Source organism: Ranitomeya imitator, chromosome 1 (assembly GCF_032444005.1).
Source record: "Ranitomeya imitator isolate aRanImi1 chromosome 1, aRanImi1.pri, whole genome shotgun sequence".
NCBI classification, from domain to species: domain Eukaryota; kingdom Metazoa; phylum Chordata; class Amphibia; order Anura; family Dendrobatidae; genus Ranitomeya; species Ranitomeya imitator.
The window spans coordinates 890,091,542-890,113,296 of record NC_091282.1 but is presented as its reverse complement, the minus strand read 5'-3'; the positions used below and the strand labels follow the sequence as shown (position 1 = coordinate 890,113,296).

Below are 21,755 nucleotides of genomic sequence, written 5' to 3'. Positions count from 1 at the left end.
CCGTGTTTCCCATTAGTGTGCTGACTCCCTGGTTTTTACTTGGCTTGTATCCTGACCTGCTTCTGTCTTTTGTGTTTTGGCTTATCTGCTCCTAACCGTTACTGACTCCCTGGCTTGTCTCTGACCGTGAGTTTGCTTATTCCATTGGTGCTGCGCTACAATTTAGGATTTGATCCGGCTTGTTTGACTATTCTGCTGCCACCTGTGGTGGCCTCACTGCTGCACTGCCGGTGAGCTCTGTTTAGGTGCAGTCCTGCTTCCACTCTACTGCCATCTAGTGGAGCCTGCACCTTCCTGCATTGCAGCAGCGTGACAATACCCAAAAAAGGCATGTAAACAGTCTAGACCAACATGCTGTTATACCCAATCTACTGTAGAGTAACATATATGTTTTCTGGTGTGCGCTGTACATATAAATTATATTTGAGAAAGTGTAAGTTATGTATGGTTAATTACGGTAACCCACTGCTTTCCCTTCACCTTTGGATCAAAACTTTGTGTACCTACATAAAATGTCATAGAATTAATGTGTATTTTTGATAAAAAAAAGTTTTTTGTATTAATAAAACATTTAAATTGTTATGTAAAATGACTCAGATTCTCCTTTTTAAATAAACTAATAATCTATGCTGCTCATTCTGGCCCCCATTAAAGGGAACCTGTAAGGTCCTCCACGCACTCCAACTAAGCAGCATTCATTTATATATGAGTAAACATCCAGCCTAACCAGCCCTGTATAGCCCTTAGGTTTAAAAAAAATGTATATTGTCCCCGTTTCCTATGCTAATGAGGGCTTTGACTAGTAAATGGGGCGTTAGTTGCCCCTAACTAGTCAGCCCTCTTTCCAAGAGACTTAGGTGGCATGGCAAGGGGACGTAGGGTTCACAGCCAGGGGTCCTGGAACGGGGCTTAGCCAGGGCAAAAGGGCCTAGCCAGGGCCAAGGGGCCTAGCCATGGCAAGAGGGTAGCCAGGGCTGGGGGACCTAGCCAGGGCAATGGGGCCTTTTAGGGATGAGGGCCTATCTGGGGGGCCTAGCCAGAACAAGGGGGCTTAGTCAGGGGTCCTGGCCAGGGCAATGGGGCCTAGCCAGGGCCAAGGAACCTAGCAGGCTTATGTCCCTGATCCCTGGCTGTGTCCCCTAGGTCCCTTGGCTTGGCCCCAGGATCATGCCGCGTGCACAGTGACATTAGCAAGAGTAAAAAAAGATCACTCTTACCTGCCTGCGCTCCCTGCGCCTCACCATGTCCTCTTCTTGTCTAGGTGGGCCAGTCAGACCCTGACCACAGTTCTGAGTTTCTAACATCTGTCATTCGGTCACCAAACTTGTGTATATGACAAGTTACCTGCACGGAGCTGGCTTAATGGCTGTTCTTCCCATTTGCTGCTCCTTTTTAAAATATATGATCGCTTCACACCAGTTTTTTTTTTTGCGTATGAGAGTTGAAAATTTTGGCAACTGGTATTTTGTCACTGGTCATGGCTCTATTCTTAAAGGTGGTCGGGGATTACTGATCTCTGTCTGAGAGTTTCGCTATGATTATATATTATATTGTGTCATTATAGCAGAATTCTGCTCCAGCTCGTAGTAGGCATAGAGAAAATGTCAGTTTCTGATGCATGGACAGGATGAACAAAAGATGCTGCCAAGATGCCACGCTGTCAAAATGTTCATCCTGTCCTAGTTCAAGAGGTGTATACTTCTAAAGATGTTTTGCTCATCTCACCCCAAAATTTTTTTTGTATTATTTTCTTCCAGACTAATGGAAGAATCACTAGTGTTAAGGAATTGTATACAACATTTCTGAGTAAAATATAAATGTCTGTGATGAGGAAGCTACATATTCACAATTCTGTATAACCCTGCCTCCACTACTGATTGGCAGCTTTCTGCCTATGCACAGTGTACACAGAAAGCTGCTAATTAGTGGTGTAGCAGGGATTATACAGAGATACAGATCTGCAGCAGATAAACCAGTGATTTTTTTAATCAAAACTATAGTCAAGCAGATCAGTAAATGATTCATAACTGGAATCAGGGTCTCTGCCCCTATACCATACTGCTCTCAGATGGGGTGGTAAAAATCTAGTGACAGATTCCCTTTAAATTGACCAATTCATTAACTGCAATTCACAAGGGTATTTACCTCCACTTCAATCTACTGGAAATGTAAGCGATCACTGGACAAAAAATGTTCTAAGTGTCTGGCTATTGTTTGAGTATATCTGTATGGTGAATGCTCACTATCCTTGGAAATAAATTATCTCATCAGGTCCACTTATGCAAATTAATACTGAAGCAAACTGGCAGATGACATATGCAGATGTTCTTTCTGTACATAGGGATCCCTAATTGGCCATCCTTTTTACATTACTATGCGAGAGTAGTTCAGTATTTCTAGCATTACCTAATTTATCTCATTAAATGCAGCGTCTCTACAGTATAGTTATGCATCTGACTGTATAGATATATTTTACTACAAACATTTCCATTTCTATTGTTTCTATCGTTTCCACTTTGACAAGTAAAGTCATTAGACACGTTTTTAGCTTTTCATTTATGTGTTTCCCTTATTTATCCAGCTTGCATCTCTTATTTATAGGAAGTATATAAAACGCCTTTTTTACAGCTGACTTACCACTTATACCCAGGAGTAATTCTGCCCCATCTGTTTTCCCTCCCCCAAGCTGTGTATTTGTAATTGAAACAGGGGCTAAAATCTGAATAATCAGGCCAAGAATGCAGGCAATTTTTGCAAAGAATTCAGCTTTATAATAGAGTTCATTTGTATTAGATTAAAACAGTGTTAATTAATTTCCCTATGATGGGCGCCAGACTATCAAACCTTCTGGATTATTTCCTAGGCTAAAGGCTCATACACATGGCTGTATTTTTGGCCCAAATGTAATCAGACATAACATCGGATCACACACGGACCGGTGATATTCTATGGAGCCTTGCACATGTTTTTCTGAGAGTGAGCCGGTCCAAGGAACAAATTGATGCATTACCGAGTTTAAGCCGATATTCGGATCGCACTCGGCCATACAAGTCAGTAAGTCCGGGAAACCATCGGGCTACACTCCGATGACATCGGAGTGCAGTCTGATTTGCACACACTGACAGAATGGAGAAGATAGAGAATGATTTTTTTCTCCATCTTCTCATCATCCTAGAGAATCGGATCACACTGTGATCACACTCTGATCAGAGCTTGATCAGAGTGTGATTTAATTGACCCCATACTCTCAGATGAGATAATACACGGCTGTCTGCACTTAGCCAAAGGATTCGCAGCTTATGGCACTACAGGCAATGTGAAGCTACAGCTCCAAATACAGTGGGGGAAATAAGTATTTGATCCCTTGCTGATTTTGTAAGTTTGCCCACTGACAAAGACATGAACAGTCTGTAATTTTTACGGGTAGGTTAATTTTAACATTGAGAGATAGAATATCAAAAATAAAATCCAGAAAATCACATTGCATAAATTATATAAATTTATTTGCATTTTGCAGTGAGAAAAAAGTGTTTAATCCTTCTGGCAAACAAGACTTAATACTTGGTGGCAAAACCCTTGTTGGCAAGCACAGCAGTCAAACATTTTTTGTAGTTGATGAAGTTTGCGCACATGTCCGGAGGAATTTAGGTCCACTCCTCTTTGCAGATCATCTCTAAATCATTAAGATTTTGAGGCTGTCGCTTGGCAACTTGGAGCTTCAACTTGCTCCATAAATTTTCTATGGGATTAAGGTCTGGAGACTGGTTAGGCCACTGCATGACCTTATTGTGCTTCTTTTTGAGCCACTCTTTTGTTGCCTTGGCTGTATGCTTTGGGTCATTGTCTTCTTGGAAGACCCAGCCATGACCCATTATTTATTTTTTTGGCGGAGGGAAGGAGGTTGTCCCTCAGGATTTTACGGTACATGGCTCCATCCATTCTCCCGTTGATGTGGTGAAGTAGTCCTGTGCCCTTGGCAGAGAAACACCCCCAAAACATAATGTTTCACTTTCTACCTCCATGCTTGACAGTGGGGACGCTGTTCTTTGGGTCATAGGCAGCATTTCTCTTCCTCCAAACACGGTGAATTTAGTAAATGCCAAGACCTCAATTTTTTTCTCATCTGACCACAGCACCTTCACCCATTCACTCTCAGAATCATCCAGGTGTTCATTGGCAAATTTCAGATGGGCCTGCACGTGTGCCTTTTTGAGCAGGGGACCTCGCTGGCACTGCAGGATTTTACACCTTCACGGCGTAATGTGTTACCAATGGTTTTCTTGGTGACTGTGGTCCCAGCTGCCTTGAGATCACTAACAAGTTCCCCCCTTGTAGTTTTAGGCTGATCTCTCACCTTCCTCATGATCAAGTATATCCCATGAGGGGAGATTTTGCATGGTGTCCCAGATCGATGTCGAGTGACAGTCTTTTTGTATTTCTTCCATTTTCTTACTATTGCATCAACAGTTGTCTCCTTCTCACCCAATGTCTTACTTATGGTTTTGTAGCCCATTCCAGACTTTGTGCAGGTCTATGATCTTGTCCCTGACATCCTTAGAAAGCTCTTTGGTCTTGCCCATGTTGTAGAGGTTAGAATCTGACTGAGTGAGTCTGTGGACAGGAATCTTTTATAAAGGTGACTATGTAAGACAGCTGCCTTTAATGCAGGTAACAAGTTGGTTAGGATCGTCTAACTCAGTGTTCCCCAACTCCAGTCCTCAAGAGCCACCAACAGGTCGTGTTTTCAGGATTTCCTTAGTATGGCGGAGGTGATGGAATTGTTGCCAGTCTAGATGATGGAATTCTCACCTGGGCAATACTAAGGAAATCCTGAAAACATGACCCGTTGGTGGCTCTTGAGGACTGAACTTTGGGAACACTGGTCTAACTGGTCTGTAGGAGCCAGAACTCTTAATGGTTGGTAGGGGATGAAATACTTATTTCTCACTGCAAAATGCAAATTAATTTATATAATTTATACAATGTGATTTTCTGGAATTTATTGTTGATATTCTATCTCTCAACGTTAAAATTAACCTACCCTTAAAATTATAGACTGTTCATGTCTTTGTCAATTGGCAAACTTAACAAATCAGCAAGGGATCAAATACTTATTTCTCCAGCTGTATGTCTTGACAGCTGCATGACTGCCTAGTAATGCTGGGAATTGTAGTTTCATAGCAGCTGAAAGTTGCTGACCCCTGATTTTGACCAAGTTAATGGTATTACAGTGGACTGAAAATCTGCCTTTATGTGAGTCACAGAGACATGTGAAGTCTGAGCAAAGTGACTAAAGTGTGGACGGCATTATAGTAATTGAGTGCTATCCATTTTTTCTAATGGACTCATTCACTTGAATGAGCCACTTTGATCTGAAAATTGAATGAAAATAGGATATGACTCAGTTTTTTTGTTTGTTTGTGTTCTGCAAAAAAAAAGGACATGTGAATATACCGATTGAAATTAATATGCCAGCGTCTGTAAAAAAAAAGTCCAGAAACTGCACGACAATAAATGAGCTCTTATTGTGATTACTTAGTTGAGCCTGAACCCTGCAATTTTTGGAACTCTCATAGAAATAAATGGGAGTTATAGAAACAGCATGTCGGAACTGAACTTGTCTGTTTTTATAACACCACGTCTTGTAGCCGCCACCTGAATACTTATATCCGTGTCATACAAGGCTAAGATGGGAATATCCTTTAAATGCTATGGATGCCTTTGTACCACTTTATTAAGAGCCTACTCTCGCTACTTGGTAGTTTGTCTCTCACTATCTCCCTTCTCTTTTGGAATGTTCCCACGTTGGTAATGTTCCTATGGCAAATCTGAAGTGTTTAAAGAAAAGGATCAGATTTCTCATGTAAATGTTCCAGCAGATCCTTCCCCCGAGGATCAACTCTACTGTCATTTAATAGAATCAGCTCATAGCTTTTTTGTGAGGTATAGGAATGGATTTGAGACTGCCCAATTGAGGCTAGGTCCACACTAAAATTATGGCCACGGTCAGGCGCATACACACAGGAGGTAGCGCCCGTCAGGTGGCAGTCACGTTGGATGCCTCCCACCATAGGGACCCATTGTAAGGAAATGTATATTGCATGGGGAATGTTTGTTTGCATTTGTGCAGCCTCCTGTACTTTCCTATACAGTTAAATAAATGGTATGAAAGAGAATACCAGCCAGAAGCCAAAAAATACACTTTTACCTTCTGTCCGATGAATGGGGGCCTACAGGCCTGTTTCAGTATACATAGAGGAAAGCTCTTGACGTATACTACAGGCTGACTGCATTGGATGCGGAATGTTGATAAAATGTGGTACAGAATCGGCAACCTAATCTTTATAAAATCCCAAAAGTGTGATCAGGGTCTCCGGGAGATAGGAGCAGGGATGGGAGAGCAGGGGAGAGTAAAGGGTAGTATAGGACTATGTATTTACAAAAAAAAAATCATCAACCAGCTCAGCATGTCCAATTCGGTGTGTCAGACTTTCTAAAATCGTATAAATTGAAACACATAGCAAGTTTATTTTTCAAATAGAAATATTTTTATCTAATATAGTGCAAAAAATACAATCCAGTGAGGATACATACAGAAAATCGTTCACTTTTAGTGCATGTTACTACTTTAATAGGCATTGCTGTGGGTGCACAGGAGAAACTCTCATATGCTGAGACACGGCAGAGAGGAACAGGACGCCTGTAAAAATATAGGATTGTGCCCAGGAAATGTACAAGAAAAGTGGAAAAAAAGCACAAAGAAAGCAGTCTACCGTACTAAAGAGAAGCGGGCAGAAAACATGATGGAGGATCAAACATATTAGCAGTCCCTGTGCCGAAGCCTGGAGCATATTGCAAACCTGCTTAGTGCAACTTTTGTTTTTTAACTCAAAATACCACTATCATATGTAATTTTTTTAAAATTATGTGATACATACAGTAGCCTTTTAGTATAGAACTTTCAGTATGACAGCTAAAAAAAGTCTATAATTATACTGTACATGTAAGAAATAAAACTATTTCTAGACATTATATGATTTGTATCCTGCAATCTTCACCAGTTCATCCCTCTGTTGACTTTGCATCTAATTTACAGTTATCTCTGAGCTAGTGGGTGGAAACAAGCAGCTATGATGTTTATCATGCACAAAGATTTATTCATGTTCTTCTTTCCTTATGTAACACACAATCATAAGGTGCAGCAGTGAAGCCATAGTACAGCAGTACTGAGCTTTGTGGCTGTGAATCCTGCACTGAAGCGAAATAACTTTGCTGAAAGTTGCAGCTCAATCTGCATGTGACTGCCTGGTCTCTTACCATGCCAAATGCTCCTCACTCTTCCCCTCCATATCTTTTACACACTTATGGCAATACATATTTATTTTGCTTCAGTTATTTACTACTATGTTTAGCAACCCGATATCTTATTCTATGGCTTATGTGTTACGGTATGTTACTTAGTACTTTTTTTTGCTGCATATTAGGCTCGAGACCGTGTAAAGAATGGACTAAGCAAATTATTGGAGACTAACCAGCTGGTTGATAACATGAAGATTGAACTATCTGCATTAGAGCCAGTGCTGAAACAGAAGTCTATTGATGTAGATGCCTTAATGGAGAAATTGTCAGTCGATCAGGAAAATGCAGATCAGGTGATTCTTGATAACATGGTAGCACAAGGTTCCCATGTCATATTTCCAAGTGAAAGTTCTGAAAATATGGACTAATGTCCTAGTGTTTGAACATACTGTACTGTTTTATTCTAGCTTTTCGTGTCATTTAAAGGTAACCTGTGAAACGTTTTTCTCCCAAAAACCAGATAAATAAGTTCATTTTATTGTCTTATTTATTACTGCATGTGCCAAAAAACAATTTTAGAACTACATTGGAATTATGCTAATTTTTCGGGTCTATCATAGCCATTTCCATATCAATTTAGATACTGATTTTCCAGGAATGGAGGAATGTGAAAATATTTCAGGACTTGTGTACATAAAATCAGGAATCACAGCACAAACACATGCAGCTTTTCTGATGTGGTGCTGAGGTAACTTTGAAGGGAATCTGTCAGCAGGATTTCATCCCTCAAAAAAATTCTATGCGTGTATAGCTCTTTCAAATACAGGTCCAGCAATACCTTTTATATGGCCAGTCTGTTCCTCCATTACTGAGAAATTAGTGTTTGAATTAGTAAGTAGTAAAGGGTGGACCCATGGGGGTTCAGGCCCATTGGGTTCAGCCAAACATTTTTTAAAAAGTTGAGCCCGGTCCCCATTCAAATGAAAGAAGAGCCCGAACCTTCGGTGTTTCACACACTGTCATCTGTATGACAGCACGAGAAACAGAGACTCTGATCGGCGGTAAGTTCATTACCGTTGGTCAGAGCGCTGCGGTTTCCACTCTGTCAGGCAGATTACAGCATGTGAGCCAGCAGATGTGACCGGCTCTAAAAAGGTTATCACTGGTCACAGTAGTCGGCTGATGAGAGTACTACTCTCATCAAATAGCAGCCAGCAGCAGCCCCAGAAAAAGCGCATCTTTTTGTTGTGCCAATTATGGCGCTTTGCCCAGCTCTTCCCACTTGCCCTGGTCCAGTGGTAAGTGGTGTAATAGTTGTGGGGCTGATATCAGCTGTTATATGGCCGCCGACATCAAGCCCACGGGTTAATAATGGAGAGGCGTCTGTCAGACGACCCCATTACTAACCCCATAGTAACGGTGACATCATTAAAGCTACTGACAGTCACAGGCATCGCTTCTCACGCTCTGCTCAGTGCTAACGTGGAGAGCAGTCATATCACTGATCGTCGTGGGACATGGCCATTAATGAATTATCCACAGAAAGTTGAGTATAACTTTGCTTTTTTATTTTAATTTTTGGTAAATAAAAGGGTAAAAGAGGGTTGGGGAGTTTTTATTTCAACTAAAGGAGTCTGTGTGTTTATTTTAATTAAATGACTTTTTCCTGTGTCTTTATTACTTTTGACTGTAGGGTTAGTAGTGGGGGCGTCTGGTAGACGCCTCTCCATTAGTAACAGATTTGCCTTTTCTGGGCGGTTGCGGACTGCTATTTTTAGGCTGGGGAGGACCAGTATAAATGGAACCTTCCCAAACTGAGAATACCAGCCCCCAGATGTCCGTTTTAGCTTGGCTGGTTATCAAAGAGAAGGTGTCACCACAGCATTTTTTTAAATAATTTATTTAAATAATTTAAAAAAATGGCTTAGGGACCCCTCTATTTTTGATAGCCAGCCAAGATAAAGTTCACCGCATGCCTTTTTTTCCCTTTTTTACAAAGTGTGCACCGGTCAATCACAGCCATGTTAAATCTTGACACGGTTGTGATTGAGCCGGATGTGCCCACACGTGAAAGCTTGTTGATTGCCTGCAGCCTTTCAACAAGCTTTGTCCGGGTTGCCGAATCCAAACAGTAACACGGACTTCATGGAGAACTCAGTGTTTGGGGCCTGTGCATAGACACTAGGTGTTCGATATGGACCCAAAACTTTATTGTTCGGATTTGCCCATTTCTATTAATAAGCAAATACCTTAGGTCTAAAGAGCTATTTGTAGATCTGATGCCTTTGTCACTTCAGCTCTATTCCCCACCCAGCGCCACCTCCTCCTTGCTTGACTGAAATCTTCTATCCTGTGTAGCTTCAGGCAAATGAGTCATCTGCCAAGCCAGAAGAGGGAGCGCTGGACAGGAAGTCGAGCTGGAGTGACAGAGGCTCCATATCTTTAAATAGCTCTTCACCCTCATTTGCATATCAATTGAAATGCTTATTTCTCTGTTATGGAGGAATGAACTGGCCATGTAAAGGTACTACTGGACTTGTTTTTGCAAGAGCTCCATCCAAATATAAATAGTTTGGAGTGTGAAATCCTGTTGATAGATTTTCTTTAATGGCACATGGCCACACTGTCTAGATACACCCTTATTATTCCACAATCGTGAAACAGTTGCTTTAATTTGTGCAGCTGCCTAATTACTGGACACCCAAGTCATGTTATGGGGGCTGTCAGTACCATACGTAAAGTCTAAATTTCCGTTAAATGCTCTGCACATTCACCTCACTCAATATTGATTGGTATTTGCATAATATCATCTTTGCTTTGGAAGCTTTCACATTTTATTATCTTCAAAAAGAAAACGCAAATTGTTTCAGGACATAAGTCTTGCTGCCTTTTGTTAAATAAATTCATTCATGTGTTTTCTGGTAGACTCATTCCCTTTGCATTCTGCATGTATGTCACATATAGCCTTCATGTGCCCCTTTCCTTCTGTCAACAAAATATAGATTTTTTGTGCATCGTCTTTATATCAGAGGTGAGCAACCAGCAAATCTTATTGGCATCACAAACATCCGAGAGTTGAGATCTGGTAGAATAATAAAACTGTAAATATGTTTTTTTTTCATTGAACTTGATTTCTTTGGATGGATTATTTTAGATCCATTGGTTATAATAACATTTTTGTAGTATTTTACCTAGCATAACCATGCTGTCTCTTGTGGCAGGTGCGGCGCATTGTGAAAGAGGACGAAGCCATTGCAAAAGTTAAAGCGGAGGAAACTCAGGCAATCGCTGATGATGCCCAAAGGGATCTTGACGAGGCAATGCCTGCTTTAGAAGCTGCAAATAAAGCACTGGATTCCCTGGATAAAGCAGACATATCTGAAATTAGAGTATTCACTAGCCCACCAGATATGGTCATGACTGTTATGGAAGCCATATGTATTCTATTAAATTCAAAGTAAGTATTGTGTAATGTTGTCTTGGATATAGTATGTGAGTGGACTCAAGAATGTATCCACAATGCTGTACGAGATTAGAAAAACAATTTTCAAATATACTTTTAGGGAATTTTTAAGTTATTACATTAGGTTTCCTCCAACAATTAGAAGAGCATCTAGCATATCCGTGCATTATATTACACAGCCCTCCATTTATGTCACTGAGAGTGGATCCCCCTTTTAAGTTAAAGTTGAGCAGTTCTACGTTTAATAGATTTTGTATTTAATTAAAAAAACATGGGATCCATAACTAAATGTATGAATAACATAGCAATGTTATATATCCCATTAATACCTACATAGTCATTATGGTCAGTGACCTTCAGATATTGGCTGACCCATCAGGATATCATGGTAGCCTGTTCTTGAGAATTAATGAATTTCAAATATTTCACCACAACTTAAAACTTGTAATCAATCCATAGCCATATGTCAAATGTTGTTTTTCTAAATATATTTCTCGTCATTTAGGCCAGATTGGATGACTGCAAAACAATTGCTGGGAGACTCCAATTTCTTAAGAAGACTTATGGAGTATGATAAGGAAAACATAAAGCCTCAAATTTTGTTGAAACTGCAGAAATATATTTCTAATCCTAATTTTATACCGGAGAAGGTGGAAAAAGTGTCTAAAGCGTGTCGGTCCATGTGTATGTGGGTTAGAGCCATGGATCTGTATTCCAGAGTGCTAAAAGAAGTTGAACCGAAGAAACAGAAACTGGCAGCTGCTCAGGTAGTATCGGTCATACGTGGTCTATAGTACTATGGAAATTTGATGTGTGATTTTCATTATATAATATATTAGGATTCCCTGAAATATTGTATAACAATTTCTGCCACTGCCCAAAACTATTTAAACACATAGAGATTGCGATTGTCGCCTAGTCATGCCGATCTCAGTGAGCCCAAGCGACAATTATGAGAGCTGACTTTAGAAGATGGCCCCTGGGGACAGCGCAAACTGTACCGCTTCTTTCCAGACGTCGGTATGTATCACGCTGATGACACACAGATGTCATCCATGTGTCATCAGTGTACACGTGTGCTGCATGCATTGTTCGTGCTGCTAATAATAAACTGACATGTCTGTGGGTTTTTCACACGGACACATGGTTCATGTAAAAAATCTGACATGTGCGCACCACCATTGAATACAAGGGGTGTGTGTATGTCCATATTTGCAGCCCTTAAAAAACGGACTGCAAAACCGATATGTGATGGGGGTCTTATAGCTGGTGCCTGTCGTGTGTGGAAAAAACTCAGCTACTGAGCCTCCTCCACAGACTGCGCAATGACGTACATGTATGCCAAAAAAGTCACATCTGTACAACATTTTGAGTTCCCATTTCTTATAAGATGGTTTTTCCATTTCTTTAGACTGAGCTTGATGCTACTATGGCCACTCTTCGAGAAAAGCAGAGAAAATTGAAAGACGTAGAAGAGCAAATTAAGCAGCTGCAGGATCAATATGATAAAAGCCTTGGAGAAAAGGAAACTCTTGGTAAGCAATGAAATTTGCATTTTGTTCTTGAGCATTACTGCACCACTGAGGAAACACCGTTAACAACAATACACAGACACATGGCACATTTACATTTTTCTTGAAAATGCCAATGTGCAGATACTCTGAAGAACCACTTTCATGTTCACGTACCATTGCAAAATCCAATCCATATAGCTCATTTGTTTTGTTTCTGTAGGAAGTGCTTGGATATCTTCATTCAATGGATGGAACAGTCCCAGAAATTAAAATGCCCCAATATAAAACAAATTGCAACTATTAGGTTATGTGCCCACGTTGTGGATTTGTGTGCGGATTTTTCTGCACCATTTTTTAAAAATCAGCAGGTAAAACGCACTGCCTTTCACTTGCGGATTTACCGTGGATTCCCTGCGGTTTTGTGTGAATTTCACCTGCGGTTTTACACCTGCGGATTCCTATTAAGGAGCAGGTGTAAAATGCTGTGGAATCCGCACAAAGAATTGACATGCTGCGGAAAATATAATGCAGCGTTTCCGTGTGGTATTTTTCGCACCATGGGCACAGCGGATTTTGTTTTCCATAGGTTTACATGGTACTGTAAACCTAATGGAAAACTGCTGCGGATCCGCAGGCAAATCCGCATCGTGTGCACATAGCCTTACAGTACCTTGCGAAAGTATTTGGCTCCCTGGAACTTTTCAACCTTTTCCCACATACCATGCTTCAAACATAAAGATACCAAATGTAAATTTTTGGTGAAGAATCAACAACAAGTGGAACACAATTGTGAAGTTGAACAAAATTCATTGGTTATTTTAAATTTTTGTGGAAATTCTAAAACTGAATAGTGGGGCATGCAATATTATTCGGCCCCTTTTTCTTTCAGTGCAGCAAACTCACTCCAGAAGTTCATTGTGGATCTCTGAATGATCCAATCTTGTCCTAAAAGCCTAATGATGATAAATGCAATCCACCTGCTCTGTGATAGTCTCAGGGTTCTGTTTGAAGCATAGAGAGCATCATGAAGACCAAGGAACACAACAGGCTGGTCCGTGATACTGTTGTGGAGAAGTATAAAGCTGAATTTGGATACAAAATGATTTCCAAAATGTTAAACATCTCAAGGAGCACTGTGCAAGCAATCATATTGAAATGGAAGGAGTATCATACCCATGCAAATCTACCAAGACCTGGCCGTCCCTCTAAACTTTCACCTCACCCAAGGAGAAGACTGATCAGAGATGCAGCCAAGAGGCCCATGATCACCTTGGATGAACTGCAGAGATCTACAGCTGAGGTGGGACAGTCTGTCTATAGGACAACAATCTGTCATACACTGCACAAATCTGGCCTTTATGGAAGAGTGGCAAGAAGAAAGCCATTTCTCAAAGATATCCATAAAAAGTGTTGTTAAAAGTTTGCAACAAGCCACCTGGGAGACACACCAAACATGTGGAAGAAGATGCTCTGGTCAGATGAAACCAATATCAAACTTTTTGGCAACAATGCCAATTGATATGTTTGGCGTAAAGGCAACCCAGCTCATCACCCTGAACACACGATCCCCACTGTCAAGCATGGTGGTGGCAGAATCATGTTTTGGGCCTGCTTTTCTTCAGCAGGGATAGGGAAGATGGTTAAAATTGATGGGAAGATGGATGGAGCTAAATACAGGACCATTCTTGAAGGAATCCTGTTGGAGTGCAAAAGACCTGAGACTGGAACAGAGATTTGTCTTCCAACAAGACAATGATCTGAAACATAAAGCAAAATCTACAATGGAATTGTTCACAAATAAACGTATCCAGGTGTTAGAATGGCCAAGTCAAAGTCCAGACCTCAATCCAATTGAGAATCTGTGGAAAGAGCTGAAAACTGCTGTTCACAAACTATTTCCATCAAACCTCACTGAGCTCGTGCTGTTTGCCAAGGTAGAATGGGCAAGAATTTCAGTCTCTCGATGTACTGATAGACATACCCCAAGCGACTTGTAGCTGTAATCGCAGCAAAAGGTGGTGCAACAAAGAAATAAGTTAAAGGGGCAGGCAGAATAATATTGCACTCCCCACTTTTCAGTTTTTGAATTTCCACAAAAAATTAAAATAACCAATACATTTTGTTCAACTTCACAATTGTGTTCCACTTATTGTTAATTCTTCATCAAAAATGTACATTTAGTATCTTTATGTTTGAAGCGTGATATGTGGGAAAAGGTTTAAAAGTTCCAGGGAGCCGAAAACTTTCGCAAGGCACAGTAAGTTACCCTAGTGTCAGTTACCGATGTAGCAACATTGACAGACAGCTCACTATGTAACTACCTTAGGACAACACTCAATGTTAAGTGTATCACAGTAGTGTGCTATATCAATTGCACGGTGCTCTGTATATCAAGGTAATGATTGATAACTATACCTGTATATATACAGTGCTTGAAAAAAATTTTCAAACCCCTTGATCTTTTCCTTATTTTTTCACCTTCCACTCACAAACTTAAATATATTTTCTTCGGATTACTAGCGGTGACATCATCGAGGTTACCGCCGGCCACTGAGGCTGCTTTTACAGTCGAGTCCCTGAACTGCGGTGACCTCGATGAGATCCCTGCTAGCACAGTGAAAAAGTCTCATGGTGCAGCGCTGAGCTCAGAGAGTTCACCGCAGTTCACTGTGAGAAATTTCTCCTGGTGAACTGCAGTGAACTCAATTCTGCACCGTGAGGCTTTTTCTCACTGTGTTAGCAGGGATCTCGCAGCAGCTCATTCATCAGTGGGTCTCAGCCTGGATAGTTGCATCTTGGCACTGTCAAGGTTGAAAACTATTTATCAACAGACATGGATTACGGTGTGGGACAGAACAACAGACATGTGAGGGATATGGTTGTTACTTATTTTAGTTTTATTACTGGAGACGATGTCTTCATTGGAATGGGCGATGATGTGAGTTTGGTTTAAATTAGAATCATTAAAGGAGTCTGTCATTCTTTCAATTAACCCCTTACCAACATCGGGCATAATGGTATGCTGATGTCGTATCCGTCACTTTGATGTGGGCTCCAGCAGTGAGCCCACATCTTTTTTGGGACATGCCAGCTGTTCAAAACAGCTGACATGTGCCCGCAATAGCTGCAGGTGGAATCGCGATCCACCCCTGGCTATTAACTAGTTAAATGCCGCTGTGAAACTCTGACAGCAGCATTTAAATGGCGCTTCCGGCAATCGTGCCGGAAATACGCACATCGGTGACCCCCCCGTTGGCATGACAACCTGGAGACCTCTATGGTTGTCAGTTGCGGATAGATATGAGCGACTCCCAGTGTTCGGCTTTCGTAGCAAATCAGTATATCTGCTACATAGAGTCGATCTGAACATCGCCTCTATGTAGCAGAGCCAATCGGGCTATGACAGCTTCTAGCCTCCTATGGAGACTATTGAAGCATGCCAAAAGTTAACGAAAAATGTTTTTTAAAAAATGTAAATGTTCAAATCACCCCCCTTTCAAAATAAAACAATAAAAAAAAAAATCACACACATACGCATACATCATACACATATTTGGTATCGCCGCATTCAGAATCGCCCGATCTATCAATACAAAAAAGGATTCACCTGATTGCTAAACAGCGTAGCAATAAAAAAGTAAAAATGCCAGAATTATGATTTTTTGGTCGCCGCGACATTGCAGTAAAATGGTATAACGAACGATCAAAAGAACGTATCTGCACGAAAATGGTATCATTAAAAATGTTCACACGGTCTGCAAAGAATAAGCCCTCACTCAACCCGAAATCACGAAAAATGGAGACGCTACAGGTATCGGAAAATGGCACAATTTTTTTTTTCTTTTTTAGCAAAGTTTGGAATTTTTTTTCACTACTTAGGTAAAGAACCTAGACATGTTCAGTGTCTATGAACTTGTAATGACCTGGAGAATCATAATTTCAGGTCAGTTTTAGCATTTAGTAAACCTAGCAAAAAAGCCAAACAAAAAAACAAGTGTGGGATTGCACTTTTTTTTGTACTTTCACCGCACTTGGAATTTTTTCCTGTTTTCTAGTACACGACATGGTAAAATCAATGATGTCGTTCAAAAGTACAACTCATCCCGCAAAAAATAAGCCCTCACATGGGCATATTAACGGAAAATAAAAAGGTTATGGCTCTAAAAAGGAGGGAAGCGAAAAACGAAAACGCAAAACCGAAAAAAGCTCCAGTCATGAAGGGGTTAATAATAATAATAATCTTTATTTTTAATAAGGACTTAGGACTTTAGGGCTAGGACTTTATTCTGGCTGCGTGTTTCTTTACAATATAAGTATAGCTTTAGTAATGCTTGACAAACAATACCGCCAGAACCAGTGCGGTATGCGATGAAGGGGAGCCAGGTGTACCATTTTAGAAAAATGATCGGTGACGACCCAAGTGGCCTTATTATTATAGGACTTAGGCAGGTCCACTATAAAGTCCATCCCAACCATCTCCCAGGGCCTATCTGCCACAGGCAAGGGATAGAGCGGGCCCGCGAGTCTGTGCCTGGAGGGCCGAATTCTGGCACGTGAGACACAGGTTTGCACGTAATCCTTGACATCTAATGCCATTCGAGGCCACTAATAAGACCTCCCAATTTGGAGGTGTGTGCCCACGAGAGAACCTCCGGCTGCAGGTTAGGTGGTACATAAGATTTGCCTGGAGGTACCTGCGCTAGAGACACCAGTGCCACCGTTCAAAGGCTCTCCGAAGGGACTATTAGATGTGGCTCATCCCCATCTTTGGATGAGACCACTGAACGGGACAGGGCAGAGGCACGTAAATTCTTCTCCCCTGACAAAAAATGGATGTAATGGATGGATGTCTTATAGACGCCTCTCCTTTACTAAGCCATGGGCTTCATGTCACCGGACAATACAAAGGTGACATCAACACCACAAATATGAACTCCACTTTCCACCACTACAGGGCAAGTGGGAACAGCCTGGCAAAGCATCTTTTCTGGGTGGCTGTGGACTGTTGTTTTTAGGCTGTGGGAGCCAATATCAATGGCCCCTTACTAGCCTGAGAATACTAGCCCCCAGCTGTGTGCTTTAGGTCTGCTTTTGGTTATCAAAAATGGAGGGGACCACTCTATTCTTGATAACCAGCCTTGCTAACGCTGACAGCTGAAGATTGCAGCACGCAGCTGTCAGTTTTGCTGGCTGGTTATTAAAAATACAGGGGAACCCATGACTTTTTTTAAAAATGATTTATTTAGAGTGCAGGCACTGGCTGATGAATACTCCCATCAGCCGCTTCTGCTCTCACTGTTATTGGTGGCAGCAGGCATAGGTTGATGGGAGCAGTAGTTCCATCAGCCGACACAATTGACCAGAGGTAATCTTTATACCTTCGATCACAGCAGCGTGGTACTGCAGCGGTCTGACTGGCGGTAATGATTTTACCACCGATCAGAAGCAGTGTTTGCTGCGCTGTAATGCGGGAGGCTGATCTCAAACAGTAACACAGACTTCCATGTCCATGCCTGAACAGCAGGTGTTCGGTACGGATGCCGAATTTTACTTTTTGGGTTTGCCCAACTCTACTGACAACCCAAGTAAGGAGATCATTAAATAGAGAAGCAGCCAAGTGGCCCATGGAATCTATCTGGATGAGGTGCAGAGATCCACAGCTTAGATGGGAGAATTTGTCCACAAGACAACTACAAGTTATATGCACCTCATATCTGACCTTTTTGTAAGAGTGACAAGAAGAGACATTTATTGAAAGCAAGCCATAAGAAGTCCTGTTTTGAAAAAATCATGTAGGGGACACAGCTAGCACATGGAAAAAGGTGCTCTGGGCAGATGAGACCAAAGTAGAAATTTTTGGACTAAATGTAAAACACTATGTGTGGTGGAAAACTAACACAGCACATCATCCTGAAAATACCATCCCCCACTGTCAAACATGGTGATGAGAGCATCATGCTGTGAGGATGCTTTTCTTCAGCAGGGACAAGGAAGCTGTTCAGAATTGCATGGAGCTAAATACAAAGCAATCGTGAAGGAAAACATGTTAGAGGCTGCAAAAGACTTGAGACTGGGATGTAGGTTCACCTTCCAGAATGAAAAACGACCCTAAATATACTGCCATAGCTACAATGGAATGGTTAATATCAAAGCATATTCTTGTGTTTGAATGGCCAAGTCACAGTCCAGACCTAAATCCTGTTGAGAATCTGTGGCAACTGACTTGGAAATTGCTGTTCACAAATGCTCTCCATCCAATCTTCCTGAGCTAGAGCTCGAATGCAAAGAAGAATGAGCAAAAATTTCAGCATCTAGATGTGCAAAGCTGGTAGAGACATACTTAAATGACTTGCAGCAGTAAATGCAGCAAAAGGTAGTACCGCAAAATATTGACTTGGGGCTGAATACAAAAGAAACAATTTTCAGAGTTATATTTTTTAAATATTTAGAAAATCATGTATCATTTCCTTTACACTTCACAAATACTTGATATTTTGTGTTGGTACATCACACAAAATCCCAATAAAATATATTTAAGTCTGTGGGTGTAGCGTGAAAAAATCTGGAAAAGTTCACAAGGTATGAATACTTTATAAAGGCACTGTATTTAAACATTAAATTATGTGGTAAATTTGTTACATAACTTCATAAATATCTCAGCATCGATGGGAGATATTCAAACTATTTTTTTTTCTTTAATGTACAGTGAAAGTATACAGTCCTGCTCATTGTTATTGGCAGGGCCGTATTTGCCTCTAGGCACTTGAGGGCACGTGCCTAGGGTAGGGACGATGCGCGGGGGGGTGGGGGGTGGCAGCACCCGTGCAAGGTTTTTTTTTAAGTCCTGGATCACCTCCCGACCGAACGCCCCCTCCCCCCTCCGCCACCTGCTCCCCGCCTGCCTGCCTCCCACCCACCCTCCTTGAAGACGATACTCACCCTGCTCCAGCGATGCCTGGTCTCAGCATCTGTAGCGCATCCTGAGTGAGCGGTCACGTGGTACCGCTCATTAAGGTCATAAATATGCGCATATTCATGACCTTAATGAGCGGTACCACATGACCGCTCACTCGGGAAGAAGGTGCTGTGCCGGGAGTCGGGACAGAGCCAGAGGGATGTCGGCGTGGCCACGCGGTGTGGGACAGGTGAGTATGAGGGACGGGGGGAAGAAAGAGGACGGGGAGCAGAGCCATAGGAGAAGGAGCGGGGGGTGGAGAGATGAGCCATGCATACGGGGAAATTATGAGCCATGCATATGGGGGAATTATGAGCCATGCATACAAGAGATGGGGGAATTATGAGCCATGCATACAGGAGGGGGGGGGAAATGAGCCATGCATACAGGGAGGAATTATGAGCCATGCATATAGGAGGGGGGGAAATGAGCCATGCATACAGGGAGGAATTATGAGCCATGCATACAGGAGGGGGGGTGGAATATGAGCCATGCATACAGGGGGGATTATGAGCCATGCATACAGGAGGAGGGGATATGACCCATCATACAGGAGAGGGGGAATATGAGCCATGCATACAGGAGGGGGGGAATATGAGCCATGCATACAGGAGGAGGGGGGGAATATGAGCCATGCATATGGGATGGGAGGGAGATGAGCCACGCATACAAGATGGGAGGGGGCATTATACAGTATTGAGCATCATGTGGGGTCATTATACAGTATGGAGCATCATGTGGGGTCATTATACAGTATGATGCATCATGTGGGGCCAATATACAGTATTGAGCATCATGTGTGGCCATTATACAGTATAGAGCATCATGTGTGGCTATTATACAGTATTGAGCATCATGTGTGGCCATTATACAGTATGGAGCATCATGTACGGCCATTATACAGTAGGGAGCATCATGTGTGGCCATTATACAGTATTGAGCATCATGTGTGGCCATTATACAGTATTGAGCATCATGTGGGGCCATTATACAGTATAGAGCATCATGTGTGGCCATTATACAGTATGGAGCAGCATGTGTGGCCATTATATAGTATAGAGCATCATGTGTGGCCATTATACAGTATGGAGCATCATGTGTGGCCATTATACAGTATTGAGCATCATGTGTGGCCATTATACAGTATGGAGCATCATGTGTGGCCATTATACAGTATTGAGCATCATGTGGGGCCATTGTACAGTATTGAACATCAGGTGGGGCCATTATACAGTATGGAGCATCATGTGTGGCCAATGGCCATTATACAGTATTGAGCATCATGTGTGGCCATTATACAGTATGGAGCATCATGTGTGGACATTATACAGTATGGAGCATCATGTGTGGCTATTATACAGTATGGAGCACTGTGCTGTGTGGCCATATTTATTTTTGTTTATAATTATTGTATATGAAACAGTGTGATCAGCAGTGCTAAATGGGTGTGGTTGGGACGTGGATATGGGTGTGACTAATTATGAAATGGGTGTGGTCAAAGGTGTGGCCTAAAATTTGCCACGGCACACGTAGTGCGCCACAAACTTTACACCTCTTTCCCTTCTTCAAAAGTTGGGAGGTATGGTACCACATTTGCCAGATCACGGCAAGTGCCACAAATCCCATGGGGAATGAATGAGGCCAAACGCAGTGTTGCCATAAGTGATTAGTTACACGGCAGATGCAGAAAAACTGCCCGATCTGCTGCAAAAGGCTACTTTCACATCAGCGATTCTTGCCAAAGTCTATGCCGATAGTGTCATACTCACCAATGGGGGAGGCAGCACTAAAAGTGCCTAGGGCAGCAGAAACTCTAAATACGGCCGTGGTTACTGGCACCCATGAAGTTTAAGTACATATTGTGGAATACCTCCTGAAAAAAATTAATCAAGTGAACCAGTTTTTTTGTATAGAGCACTTGTGTTAATTACAAAAGAGCAAGTGATAAACAATGATTTAATACAAAAAACAATGGCAGGCAAAATTAGAAAAGCCTAAAGCTTACTGTTACAAGGGTATTGGCACCCTTTACATTAATTTAGTGTGGAAACACATTTTGACTCGCCTGTGGTAGACTACCACAAATGAGAATCACCTGTGATTAATTGTCAGTGCCCATGTGACATAAAGTAGCTAATGAATGATGACTTCAGTGTTTTTAAAAGACACATGGTAGGCTCTGTTCCTTTGTCACAATGGTGAAGACAAAAGAGCAGTCTGAGGACATCAGAATTGCTTTTATTAGCAAACGCAAAACCTCCAGAGGATACAAGGCCATCTCCAAGGACCTTGGTATCCTAGTTTAAACAGTGCACAATGTTATCAAGAAGAATGTAACCGTCAAGAACCTCCCTGGACGTGAGGGAAAGGGGAAAATTGACAAGAGATGTCTTTGAAGGTTGGTGCGAAAGGTGGAAAAAACACCATGTCAAACATCCAAAGACCTGAAGGCCTACCTGGAACAGTCTGGGGTCATGCTTTCAACAAGTACCATATTCTGCACACTAAACCAAGCAGAGCTTTA

General features: G+C 41.8%; 1 protein-coding gene across 1 annotated transcript in view; it reads left to right on the top strand.

Annotated features, from left to right (window-relative positions):
* Positions 1–21,755, top strand: part of DNAH6 (dynein axonemal heavy chain 6) — a 621,891-nt gene that overhangs the window by 367,234 nt on the left and 232,902 nt on the right. Inside the window, exons 49-52 of the mRNA XM_069743176.1 lie at positions 7,485–7,652; positions 10,521–10,756; positions 11,268–11,529; positions 12,174–12,297. Of these exons, the coding sequence (XP_069599277.1) occupies positions 7,485–7,652; positions 10,521–10,756; positions 11,268–11,529; positions 12,174–12,297 (790 nt within the window). The remainder of the gene's footprint in view (positions 1–7,484; positions 7,653–10,520; positions 10,757–11,267; positions 11,530–12,173; positions 12,298–21,755) is intronic.